Raw genomic sequence first — 14,026 nt, forward strand, 5'->3', positions numbered from 1 at the left:
GCTCGGGTCACCGCTGGGAGAGCGGCGCTCTGCTGCCAGGCAGCGCGGCGCCCGTGGAGGCGCCCCGTGGACATGTCAAACGCGCACAGGCCGGGAGCAGGAGGACAAGAAGTGAAAAGTTGAAGAGAGGAGCACTCAGCGGACATGTTGGTAGGCTGCCGAGTTGTAATGTATTAGCACGGGGCGCGAAACAGCTTGTTGGAGTCCGGACGGAAGGTCAGGAAAGTTGCAGCACGTTTGCCGTTTTAATATGGCCTGAGTGGGCTGCAGTTTTACTAGGGTGGTGAGACTATCTGAGTGGTCCCAGGAATGACCTTCTTTCACAGGCCACGGCGCTCACGAAGGACGTGCCATTGGCGCTGAATCATACTTCATCAGGCAGCCGTGTGCGAAACAAGCAATTTTTCTGTGAAAAATGGCACAGCGGCACCTGGGCTGTTTGGGAAAACCACTAGCACGCCACTGAACTGAGGGCGCAGGGGACGAGAACGCTCTCAAGCCGAGACAAGGGGTCACAGGGGAAAGGGTACGATCACTGCTAAAAGTGGCCGCCGCGCGGAGGACCCGTCCGCCACTCCGACTATGAATGAGAGGTCACGGGGTAGGGAGCAAATCCAGTGTGAAAGCATAGCCATGTGGATAGCATGAACCTCACGGAATGTGAGTCTGGGGTGAAACATCCCACCCAACCCTCAATCTGCTGTCTATGGCGCCGGCCGTCCGCAGGTTCCCCGTGATTCCCCAATACACAGTGTGGTAGAGTCACAACCCTGCCCAGTTTGCAAGCCAGGACCTCCTGCCTGATGAGATCCTACTCCAGTCGCTATTTCCTTGTACACGCTCACTCACTCTAGCATCTAGCGCCGCGTGACCGCTTCTGATCACAAACGCCTTTCCGGCGTAAGCCACAGTCCATACGGACACGGAGAGCTCCTGGCGCTAGGAACGACCGGTCGGTCACCAGAACACCCGCAGGCCCAACTGCAAGCTTTACGCCCCCGCGGCGGGGGCGTGGGAACACAGCACCTGCACGGTGGTGAAGGTGAGGCGACCAACTTGGTCGCACGCCTTGACCTTTGCGGCGCTGATTTATATCAGCAGGTTTGTCGTGTCAACGATTTGGCAGGAAATATTAACTGCCCGGTTCGTTGAGAAGCGGGGAAAAGCAGGTCCAAGGCTAGCATTGTCACTGACATTTATTCGATTCGTTCACTGGTTTCCGATGTCTATACTGACTCAGCTATTGGCAGACAGCTCGACAGAAGGGACATTAACAAAAATAGGAATTATAACTAACCTTGCTTCTTGTGTGGGTTTATTGATGTCTGCATTCCAGAAGACATTTCTTTTCGCACTAGCTGCACATGGCAGAGTAAAAAAACACACATGGTAAACAAGCATGAACACTTAGACTACCGTTCACGCTACTGACTGCTTTAATGAACAAATTTGCTTGCTTCATTTTCGCTTTGTTGCAGGGTGGTCACAATGATTTTGCGGCGGCCAATTTAGCATGATTTACCTGATATCTTACAATGATGCTGTGCACTAATCAAATCAAATCATCGTGCTTGCACCGCAAGGTTAAGATTTCCTTTGATTGATTTGCTAAGCCTGTCATATCGACTTGGCTTCTCAATATTTTGCTTGTCTTCAAGCTGGATACAAGTGTCTGCACAAATAACATATAGCAGCCAATTAAGGCAAGAACATCACAAAATGCAGAATTGGAAGAGGCTTACGGCCAACAGGAAAGTAACACAATGTCATGGCGATGAAATCTCAGTCACCCCACACCCGAACCCGTCTTTACGGCAGAAGTCCGCAAGCATGCGCAGAACAAACACCGCCGTTGGGAGCCTCACGAGGCCAGCACAATGCCGTTGCCCAAAGAGATTCCACAGCCGGGAAAATCTTTGCTTTCTGCCCGCACGAGGAAAAGACGATAGGCTCGTGGCTTCTTTGTGGCTCTGGTGTCAGTGCCCTGACCTGTGATGGCTCTTCGCTGGCAGCGGCAGCACGTGTTTCCGCCAATGTTATAAACTTTCAGTCATTCGCGCCGGGGACAAAGACTCCCTGGGGCCATATACCTTCATGATCTCCGGAATGGAAACAAACGGCCCATTGTCGCCCGCGTTATGTGCAGCGTCAGAGCCGGCTCGCAGCTGGGCACCGTTGGACGAACGCTTCGTCCTTGATGGACGACATCTGGTGACCTCTGGTGACCTCGGGCTACATCGTCACGTAGACATGGTGGGTCTGTGAGACGTATTCAATACACAACTTTCGAGTCACTGGTACAAACCCCATAAGGAAGCAGCCTCACTACACTGAGCGCAAGATGTGCTCGGGTCGGCGTTTTCGAGGAAGTTAACTTTACAAGGTGTCACAATGATCCCGGAGACAGACTATTGAAAGAGTGAATCATAATGTTTTACACCTTACGTTGGTGTTAACACTGTAAAGGGGTCACACCCGAACCGATGCGTTTTCACGAATTTGGGGCTGAGCCCCTGACCTGCATGAGTGCTTCCCAAACACTTATGCAGCGCAGTAGTCACAGACTGGGGATGACTCATTTTGAGCGCGCCACGATACGCCTCGTGCCACGTTCGCGGGGTTGCCCCGGGGTGGGAGACACGTGCTTCAGTCGCCAAACGCGGCGGGCCGGCAGGATCGCTCGTTAGCTTGCGGAGCGTGGGTAAGCCGCGCCGACGTGCTCGCTCTCGCGGTAGCCGCCCCGCGGCCATTGAGTGCCCGCGAATCTGAAGCAGCTGACCTTTGGCCACGGAGGAAGCCGCCAGTAAGCCGGTCGACACTCGGACACAGCCGATCCGAAATAGATGAGGGCGCACTACAAATTGGCGACATCGATCCTCCTCTGACGTCATCGTGAGCGCGGCGGGCAGGCGCAGGCTAAATTTAGCGGCTGCAACCTGAACTGGCGAAAACATCAATGAAGTGCACGACCGGCGTAAGCTCGGTGTGGCCATGGATTCCTGAGGTCGCGGCGTCGTGCTGTGACCGGCCGGCGATGCTCGGCTGTCCCGCTCGTCTGCGGGCGTCTGGCGGCTGAGGCAGGCATCGTCTGGCTTTAACGTGGTTACAGTCACCAGCAGGAGAAGGCGTTATCGTCATGACGTCCGAGAACCTCCGCAGCGCTACCCCTGATTGGCCGCCACTGCCTAACGGCAGATCCCGGTGCTTGTCACCCCAGAGAGGTGGCAAAGGATATCATCTGTCGGTCGCTGTTATCACCCTAGCGACACAGCCTCACCTCAGGGATAAAAGGTCAGACCACTCGCCAGCGAAGCCACCACACTCGTTCGGAGCAGTCAGAACATATGACTGTACTGACACCACCAACGCTGGCACCACGGAAGGAAAATGCCGTGGCCGTGAAGAGGCATTGCGGTGAGCACATCGAAGATGGGTCAATAATTTGTTGAAGACGATGGTGGCTTCACACATTTTGCGAGAGATTATGAAACATCTTAGGGGACACTTCTTTCACCAACGCCACCCTTACGCGGAATGATGAGCAAAATCAATACCAGGCTTGTTTCATTTCAGCCTCGCAGAATTTATTCGGACTCCGACTCCCACCACGCGCTGTTTACTAAGGCTCTGGTCCCGAGCAGCAGATCAGTTTTGAGTTTTGTTCGGTTACGACAGCGAGCTTGACAGGCCGCTGTCGTGATCTTAAATTTCATCTGCTTAAAGTGTTATGGCTGCCAGAACGATAACATTGGTTTTCACTCCCAATTTTTTATTTACAAACTCATTCGTCAGTCAATCATCTTATCATCGCAACTCATCATTAATGCACTAACTAAGCTCTGTCTCCGGCTCATGCGAGTTTTCATGAGAATCGTCCCCACCTTGCGTGAGCAAAACATTGGTTAATTCGAGGCCAATTTTGACTACACCCTGAATCTGGCATAAGTCAAAATAAGTAGTGCTATACCAGACAGAAAATATTTGGCAGGCCCTGAACGCAAAGCCATCCGAAGGCCCGTGTTGCCGCCAGAACAGCGACGTCCTGTAATGCCGTCATGACGCAACACAAGCGAGTATGCAAGGAAGTCGAAGGGACGTGACTTTGTTAAGACGCTGAAATCACCCAAAGTTACCCTGATTGTGCTTGGTTTTTATTAAATTGGTAGCAAATTTGGAACTTGGCTCCAAACGTTTCTTAACACCTATCAACACTCGTCAGTAGAGTCAGCCTGGCATGAAAACTGGCGGCGGAAACTCTCGAGTAATCGCATGGTGCTAACACCGAGTCAGCAATACCATCATTGGCCGAACCGTATCGGCAGATGGACTAGCTCCATGAGTGTTGTGTGATAGCAGCACCGCGCAAGCGCTCCATTAGCCGTGATTGCGTTAGCAGCGCTGGGGAGAGACAATCGAATTGCAGCCATCGCGGTAATGATAAAATATGCAACAGGTAACTTGACAGATAACGAAAACAGTGTCGGCCGTCAAATTACCTGGCAGTATGACAGTTCTTTAGCGAGATAACGTAGCGCATCAATCTTCAATTAAGTGGCCTAAGCGAGTGCATTTGCTTGCATCAAACATACAATTACAAACGTCGCATACATAATCAAATAGAGACATATCATGCGACAACAGACGAAGTCTGCACACACAACGTTATACGGAGCTTGTACAGCCCAATTGCGTATAAATATGGACGCACGCTTGCTATGGGATCATCTGCGTCGACATCAAGGTCATTGCCCAACTGGAGCGAGCCTGCGAGGCCCATTGGCCCACTTCCGGGCCTTCCAGACGTCATCAACCCATCTCCACTTTCCGCTCGCTCGGTCGAGGCCCCGTCCACCCCCTCCCCACTCGCCAGCCGGCGGCCCAGCGCTGAGCACGGCGTCGAAAGGTCGACTCCTGCACCGCCAAAGTTGAATCACAAACGCGGTCGGCGTGGAGCCGACACCTGCTCGTTTCGCAGCAGGCGGTATCTTTAGCGGCGGTAGCTGACCGCGCGCTTCCGGCGGATAAGCGGCGAGGCTCTCCCGGGTGGTAACGAGCCCCGCCAGCGACGAGCGAGCGGACCAGGTCAGTCGCGAGCCTCCCCGCCCGCCCGCCGCGACTCTGCTTCCGCCGTGCTGACCTTTCTGCGCCGACCTGGCGACATTTGACCTTTCCGTCCGGGCTGCCATTGAAGAGCGCGGTGTTCCCGGCGATGCGCGCAGCTGGCCGCGCTGTAACTCGCTGGGTACACGTCTGTATGCAAATACGGGGCCGGCAGAGCTGGAGGCCGGCAAACAGACCCGCTGGGGAGGGGGAGGGGAGGGGAGGGCTCGAGGTGCTGCCACGCTGGCGGCGCGCGGCCGTTGAGGCTGGAACGGGCGCCCGCCGTTCCGACGGACTTGGCTGATCGAGGTATTATGTCGGCATGGGAGGCTGCTGGAAGTAATGTTTCACAACTCGGCGCGTTTCGTGTCCATATATCCTGTCCAGAATGCCGTCCTGGCGGCGCCAATGGTGATGGTTCCGCGTGCTTTATGCGATTTTCAGCGCCGAGTCATCACATTTTACAATGTCAATCTATTGGAGCCCCAGCCAGCCACGCTTGCGGAACTCAGCCGCTTCGAGTTTGCACAAGGGACTGAACCGCCCGAGCGCATCGCGTCCGTCATGAGCCTTAGTAAGGTTGACACGCGGGTCATCATCTCATTAATTGCGCAAGCGTCCTCCTGGGCTGAAGGCGACTCGCGTCACCAAGCGCACAAAATGCGCAACACGATGGCACGTGCCGCACATATCATCCAGGCGCGGCGCAAGAGGAGCTCGAGGCGCCGCGCGATGCCGCTGAGCCCCGACCGCGGCCGGCGCAAGGCGCACTGAACGACATCTCCGCTCCGCTGACCGCCAATATCCCATCAGCCGGCGGCGGACCCGAGCGGTCGTGCACTGCCGAGGATATTGAGCGACGCGGCTGTGAGAGCTCCTCGAGAGAATCGGCCAGCTATTCTCTCCAGTACCTGCTGCGCAATGGCTGGCTCGTCACAAAGTACAGCCACAAACTTCAAGGGCATTGAAAACTTAATTTCCCGGTACGGGCCGCCTCCCGACGCTGTCACTGGAGCGGGCGCGGCGCAGATGCACCATCTCCGTCCCGGCCGCACAGCGGAAAAGCGCGTGGTGATCGTGACGCACTCGCAGATAAAATTAAATAGTTTGTAGCGTGTTGGCGACCGTCTTCAAAGCGCCAGCCACGTAATTCCAGGCCGTCGTTCTTGTTTAATTTTTCGGTGACCTAAGGGTGCTTTCCTGATGCTATGATGTAAAACGGGTTGCTGAGAATGCACGCTGGATAAACACATGCTTGATGGTCACATACCACCACACAGCCACATCTAGAAGTCGTTGATCACTCGCTCCCTGCCACCACCAGCTCAGACCTCCTCCGAATGGGCGTTTGCTGTCATTGGTTGTCTATTCGGGCTTGTGGTTCACTCAGCTCGCACTTTAAAATCCCTGACTTCAATACCAGCGCATCAGGACGGGCAATGAACTCGGCGCGTGGGGGTAAGCCTGCCCCACAAAACGCACATACGGGCTATTTCGGGCCGCGTTATTGAAGCACTCTGGTCACAGCTGACCCATTCCGTAAACGGGCGCGCCGATTTGCGGAAATGCGCGCCGGAATCGTATCACGTTTGGCGTACAACATGGCGCGCAGCAAGCATGCGAAATGCCGGCACACTTTTCCGGTATTCCACATCTTTGTTCCTGGACATAGCACACGAACATCGAAAGCAGTAGCTACTGCGTTCTATTCGGGTGAAGGGAAGGCGAATTAGATGGACCAGAATGCATATGTTCCAAGTGGATCACACCGCATGCAATCTGATCTATTGCTACGTTTCGTCACAAACTCATCCGGTGCATCAGGAGAAGTGTTACCTTGACGGCGTCAATCAGTGACCTGCAGCCGTCATATTTTGTACCAGAAGTAATGAATGAAGCCTTTCACATCAGTGCAATGCCCGCTTATCAAGGCCCAGGAGCTTGTTATCTCCACTGTCGTCTGCAAGATACGCCGCTGGGCGACCGCGGCCACATACCAGGCTGTAGGCGATCCAGAGCCAGTAGAGCGGCGCGCGCCGGGGCACCAGCCGCGTGAACCGCACCAGCATCAGCACGTGCCCCAGCAGGTTCAGGATGGAGAAGATGGCGCTGGCCGGCTCCTGCATCCCCAGCCACCGCACGAACGGCCACTGCCGGCAGAGGGAGTGGGGGCTGACACCGACACACACTGGCAGGACGTCACGGACACCGAGGTACGACACCGGGTCACTGACGCTGAGATATTCTTACATGGGCCATGGACGCCGAGGCATGACACCAGCTCACTGATGCTGATATATTCTCACAGGGGTTACGGACAACGAGGTACAACACCAAGTCAATGACGCTAAGATATGGTGGCAGGGGGTCACGGACATCGAGGTTCAGCACCGGGCGACTGGCCCAGAGATATCTCTCACGGGGGCCACGGGAGTCACGGGGATCACGGGGTCACGGGGGTCATTCAGGGTCTCACACGGGGCCACGGACATCGAGGTACGACAACAGGTCACTGACGCTAAGATGTTCTCACAGAGGGCCACGGACACAGACCTACTGACAGCGAGACTAAAACACATGCACCGACATGAAGTCACTGGAGAACTCGGACACTGACACTCAAATGGTGAAGCTGGTCTTGGATGACCGTGGGTAAACGGATAGAGGTGGCGCATTCATACGGAGATGCGTAGAAGACGTCGAGAAAATTTCGGCAGCATGAAACGAATACCTGGAGGCAAACAGCACGACGCACAAAACAAGAATGAGGAACTCCGCAAAAATTGACCGTGGTCACCAATCAGGGACGTATGCAGGGTTCCTAGACGAGGCTGGTGGTGGTGGTCATGGTGGAGCTTCCCAAGCTCGGTGGACGGAGAAATCCCACCGTTCTATATGGGCTATGCAAGTAAAGTGCCCCCTGTTATTAACTGCACGGCCTATCATGTGTTTTGTGTTGACGCAGTAAACGCATGCATCAATACGCCAAAAACAGCCGCGGGAAATTACACCCCGACATTATCAGACTGACATTGCGTAATGACAAACGCAGTTATAGTGACACACGACAAGCCCATAACAACACATTACATAAAATCTGGCTGGGAAAATAAGTCCATAATGACAAACCACACGGACGAAAACACGGTGAGCTCAATAACTGCGAAGGAGCCAAGCTATGACCACGGAATGGTCGAGGGTATCGGTTACCGCGATGCGGATCTTGCAAAGCGCCCAATTCGCCGCTGAAGTTCAACGTGCTACACTGATACATTGTCCAGTTTGTTACGCTTCAACATTTATGCAGACGTGCCACAGAGGGCTTACCCATCTACATGATCACCACCAACGCATTTTGCAGCCGACTGTAGCCGTATCGCTTCCGGCGCAAAGACACAAATCCCCGCTGCTCACCTTGCCGTAAAATTGCGGTATATCAATCCCATTTTCCACGAAAGCGTCCACCGTTTTCCACATGCACTCGTATTTACAATCGTCAGGGCACGTCCACACCAGCCCTCTCGCCAGACCTGCCAAGAGGGAGCAATCACCTGTCAGCACGGGGCTTCGACCAGCATCGGCACGTAACTTTTACTACGTCGCCAGTTACAAGCGAACGCATTGCAAACTTAGGACTATAACAAGGCCGTCAGGCTTTGCTGGGAATATGGGCGCATCAAACTGAAGGCATCGTTGAAAATGGTAGCCATGCCCGCCTAATACGTTAATGCAACTGCATGTACCCTCGACTAGATAAACAAAGCACCGCGATTACTCGCACGTACAAATGAATTGAAAGCTTATCTCAAAATGTGTTGCGTCGTATGACGCAGTACAGCTTAGATAAGCAGCATACACCGCTTCATGCCCGTCAGGCATCTCACCACGCCGCCTCCCTTCCGACCGCACGCGGGCCGCGCAGTGGCTCCCGCCCATCGACCCAACAACACTCCGCCCACGAGCGCCACGTGCCACTCCAGCGGGCCTACCTTCCGACCGGGTGCAGTTCATCTTGACGCACTTGGCCAGGCATGACTGAAAGACGTGCGCCCTGTCGCCGGGCGAGGCCTCGGCCGGCCGCGCCAGCGCCGCCAGCAGCAGGGCGAGCAGCGGACCGACCGGCGCTGCTCGACGGACCATCGCGCTGGTGACGCGGCGCCGCGCTCCGGCACACTGCCGCCGCTGCCGCCGCCGCCGCCGCCGCCGCCGCCAACAAAGAGATCGATGTGGAAGCGCTCGTGGCGGCGCTGGTGAATGGACGGAGCGGGGGTGCCGCGGGCCGGGTGCGGGAGAGGTGCTCACTGGAGGCGGGGCGCGGCGAGAGGTGTCGCCCCTCGGAGGGTCTGCCGCGGTGGCGAGGTCGGGTCGGGTCGCGCGGTCCGGCCGGCCGGTGGGAACAACGCTTGTCGAGGGAGTGAAGTGCACCCCCGCCGCCGCCGCCGCCACCGCCGCCGCGTCGGTCAGCTGGCGGGTTCCGCGCAGGCGCAGTGGCGGCCACACTGGCGGCGGCCGACCCAGTCAGCTGCGTGTGTTGTGCTCCGATCAGCTGATTGTCTTCAAGGCCTTTCGATATCGATCTTGGGATAGGGGTGAGAGGGAACAGGGGTTTGTTCCAGGAAAAATCTGGCAGATTTCAAGTGAAGGGACTGTTGCGTGACCGACCCCTTTACCAGCCACCTATCACCCACCCGTTATCCTATGTAGAGAGTATCTTCGCGATTTGTTCACCAGTCTTGGAATACAATCAGGCACGCAAAATTCAGGGTAAGACCACATTAGCGGGCTTCTGAATATCATCATTTGGTTACCACTTACCTTAACATTACAGTGCACATAGCATCCCTCACTGAGTAACACTTCTAGTTGCGAGTGCATACTAGACACACATTCGCAATTCGATTATGTCACGGCTGTGAATTTCAATTCACTGGTTTTGTAAACAACATTGAGAGCTGTAATATTGCTGGTCAGTTCTTCAGATCCATTGAGAAAACTGCGAAGAGTGGTGCACTAACCCTGAGGTGCGTGACCATGGCTGATTGTGTCGCAACCGAAATAAGTTATGAGAGTGAAAAACTGTCACTATTTTCATAAAAAATGCGACTGTCGCAGAGTGTGAGAGCTCAAACCAATTCAGGATCACGTTAGGAAAACCACGCGTCACTGCAGAAGTTGGTGCAAAGCTGCCTCACCACACGTGCTGGCCTGCTGAAGCTTTGATGAAGGCTGACAAACTCTCAAATGACTCGTCATCGAGGCTCTATTTTCGTGACATCCTTTACTCTGTGATAGTGTGGGGCATGTATGACCAGGCGCGAAAGGGTCCGGGTCAATGGCAAGGAAGCTTCATCAGAAGATAGAGCGTGGCAGCGAACTTTGGAACAAAGGAAGAACGCATAAAAGCAGCGATAACAAACAAAGTTCACTACGCATAATTAAAGGTAGTTTGAAGGCTCAACATCTCATCCATAAACGGGCAAACATGCCCACAGTTTCAGTCACTAATTATAACGTATCGTATGCCTGCTGACGTTAATCTGTCGTTGCATTAGCAGAATGAGATAATTGGTTTCAATTGAAGCCAAAGTGTTTTAGTTCTGCGTGGACCACTTTAATTGCTGGTGATTAGCGAAGCTTTAAGTGTTCCAGGCTCAAACAGTCCATTTTGAACAAGAAAGGCATGGTGGGCTCTGAGCATGCGCAGCACATTGTTGTGGCAAGCGATGTACGAGCAGATGCAATAAATCTATGATAGACGTCAAAGCAACTGGAGAAAGAAATCGGAAAACAGGCACTCGAGCTGTAGCAGCCTGCTAGTGGTAAATCAAGACAACCCGTAAGTGGGCTATGGGTGGATGTGACTATAAGTGTAACATAATAATAGATTAAATACAAGTTATTGGCATGTGTCCGGGTGGCAGAGCGAATACGACACGCTTGGATGTGAGTGGTGGTGGGAGCGGTGGAATTCGACCTTGCGATATGACACAAGTACGAGAGCTAGCAATACCAAAAGCACAAACTGCATGGGACTCTATGTAAACTAGCTTGGTGGAATTTGTACATGTCTAGCCCGTGACCTTCAGGTAAACTGAGATTAAAGCAGGTCAAACGAGAAATGAGTGTCTGAAGTCCCTCAGACTTCTCACGCATCCAACTTTAACCTGGATGATGCCTTTTCTAGAAACAGGTCAGTCAGGGCCATGCTAGGTCAGTAACCCTTGACTGTGGAAGAATCCATCCACGCAGAAATTATTGTGAGATCATTTAAGCAATTAAATCTGAAACCAACCTAACAAAATACTATACGCGACAGGTTTTTCAAAGCAAACAGCTAATCAGGGTTATCTTAGGACGGTGAGCACACTTGACCTGGAATCTGTCAACGTCTTTATGACGGGAAAATTCGAATGAGTGGCGGAAACTGCCCCAAGGAACAAGTTCCCCAACAAAAAATCGCTTACTTTTAACCTTGATCTGACCTTCATATCTGATCCCCAATGTATCCATCCAAATACAGATGGTCAAATTATCTAATCAGCCATGGCAAATTAAGTAACTTTCTTGAAAAACATTTGCGGTCGCATTACCTGAAATGCAACAGCGAGAATTGCCTTTGGTGGCAACCATGTCTTGAACGTGACTCGTGCGCAAGTCAGTGGCTTTTAAAAGTATGCGTCAATTGTTTTGGATCGCGAGATTGTATATCAATATGTCTACAGTTCTGCCAACCTTGTCGTTGCTTAATCGCGCCTAACCAGAACTTTTGGAAAACCCGCACAGTGATCAAGTCGATCATCACCCAGGCGAGCGTTCAGACACTTTATCATGCGTACTTCTTCGGCGTCAGAATACCATCTAAGCTGAACCTGACGCTCGCACCCAAGCTGCCCAAGCGGCGCAGGTCCCAACTCCAATTCATTATCTTCCCTCCGCATTGCTAGCGAGGCGGGCCAGATTGATCATTTCCAGAAGCACGGTGCTGCTTTATGGAGTTACTGCACTGGTGTAATCCTTCGAGGAAACCCTCAAGCCCCGCCCGCTTTACCTTTTCTGGCAAGCTTCAGATGACAATAGTGCGCCAATCAGTCCTAACAAGGTGTATTGCTCACGCTCAAACGGTCGAAGCCAGTGCCACTGGCTTTCAAGACCCGGCATCATCCAGGCACGGTGAAGGCTGTTGCATGGTTTGGAAATATGCGGGGATCTTCTGTTTTCAAAGCTGTCTGGTTGCACGGCTGCCATTGATCACGCTGGGATAGTGCGCTTGAGCACGAATACGCGATGGCGACGGGCCAAACTTTCTGAAGCTCATAAAGTGTCGTGACATGATTCCGCCGGACTCACATCATTTGCGTGATCATCTACAGGCGATGCACTGCCTTCCTGCCACACATATATGAAATCCTATCACACGGCCGTTCTGAGTCACAACGCACCGACACGTCACTGCACTAACCCTATCACACGGCCGTTCTGAGTCACAACGCACCGACACGTCACTGCACTAACCCTATCACACGGCCGTTCTGAGTCACAACGCACCGACACGTCACTGCACTAACCCTATCACACGGCCGTTCTGAACCACAACGCACCGACACGTCACTGCACTAACCCTATCACACGGCCGTTCTGAGTCACAACGCACCGACACGTCACTGCCCTCCGGCCGTCACGGTGACGCTTAGCGCTGGCGGCGCGGCGACAAAAAGGCTTGGTCTTTAAGGAAAACGGTCGCGACCCGTCGCCCGCCCGCCTCTCGACCCGTCGCCCGCCCGCCTCTCGACCCCGACCGACCGCACTCGGTGTCAGTCACCTGCCAGCGAAGAGCCGGCCACTTCGGTCCGTGCCCAGCCTTCCAATCGCGGATCAGGATCCAGTTTCAGATAACGGCGTCCCCATGTGGGTTGGGTTATTCATACCGCGACATTAGTCTGGACACATATTTGCCACATACGATGGTTCAGCCATTTTCTGCACCAGGTGGGAGAGAGAGAGAGAGAGAGGAGGCTGGCGTGAGAGCTCCAAAGTCTTAAACTTGTCCGGCTACAGCTCCGGTTCCGGCTCCGGCTTCGGCCACGGCGCTGGCTCCAACTCCGACTTTGGTATACACATTAGCAAGGGTCGCTAATGTACGGTCATGGATATAACGGAGGCTCGGCATGCGGCCATAGCGGATAGGAAGGAAAGCATTGGAGAGTAGAGCGAATTACATCAGTTCGTACTGTGAGCTTTAACACAATATAACACCGTAACTTCTCGGGACCAGTATTCTCATATTTGCAGACAGCTATAACCTTCAGCCACGTCTGTGGCGGCAACTCTCTGGACAAAACGCATTGACACGTTGAGCTTATATGAATTCTTAAGCAAATGAGTTTCAGTGGATCGCTTTCGAACGCTGCAAACAACCCCACACCCGACTAAATGGTATCACGTAGCGAGAGAGTAGTATCTATTCCTTTTGCATGAAGTACAGAGATGGGCCGCATCGCCAGCCACTTCAATACTTTACAAGAGTTAGAACAAAACACCTTCGCCTCCACTGTCTTGCAAGTTGTCGTAATCGCTACACTGCCACCTCGGTTGCCGCTGCTGTCAGTTGCTGTTATCAGTAAGTTTTTTTTACAACCACTGCTACCTCGGTTATGTCCACTAAGATACCCTGCATATCAGTCAATAACGTCGTTGTCGGGCCGTTGTATGGCTGATGCAACATGCTTCATGCAGAGCTGACCCAACATGCACAAGCTGTGTCCCCCAGTACGTGCAGCTTCATCACACAGCGTGCACAGCTGTGTCTCATAACATGTACCTGCCGATCGATATATTGGAAGAAAGCTCCTGTTACTTTGAAATCCTCTGCAATGGGTCACGTAGCATGTTGCGAAATTGAGAATCCTCTGAATCGAGTGCGCTGAAT

At 53.4% G+C, this 14,026-nt stretch overlaps 1 protein-coding gene across 1 annotated transcript in view; it reads right to left on the bottom strand.

Annotated features, from left to right (window-relative positions):
* Window positions 1-10,133, bottom strand: part of LOC119105318 (post-GPI attachment to proteins factor 3) — a 40,974-nt gene extending 30,841 nt beyond the window's left edge. Inside the window, exons 1-4 of the mRNA XM_037228786.1 lie at window positions 10,116-10,133; window positions 9,090-9,168; window positions 8,515-8,630; window positions 7,098-7,250 (exon numbers count right to left, since the gene is read on the bottom strand). Of these exons, the coding sequence (XP_037084681.1) occupies window positions 7,098-7,250; window positions 8,515-8,630; window positions 9,090-9,168; window positions 10,116-10,133 (366 nt within the window). The remainder of the gene's footprint in view (window positions 1-7,097; window positions 7,251-8,514; window positions 8,631-9,089; window positions 9,169-10,115) is intronic.
* Window positions 10,134-14,026: the final 3,893 nt, after the last annotated feature.

The sequence above is a fragment of the Pollicipes pollicipes genome, unplaced genomic scaffold (assembly GCF_011947565.3).
Source record: "Pollicipes pollicipes isolate AB1234 unplaced genomic scaffold, Ppol_2.1 Scaffold_6138;HRSCAF=7277_pilon_pilon_pilon, whole genome shotgun sequence".
Classification (NCBI taxonomy): Eukaryota; Metazoa; Arthropoda; class Thecostraca; order Pollicipedomorpha; family Pollicipedidae; genus Pollicipes; species Pollicipes pollicipes.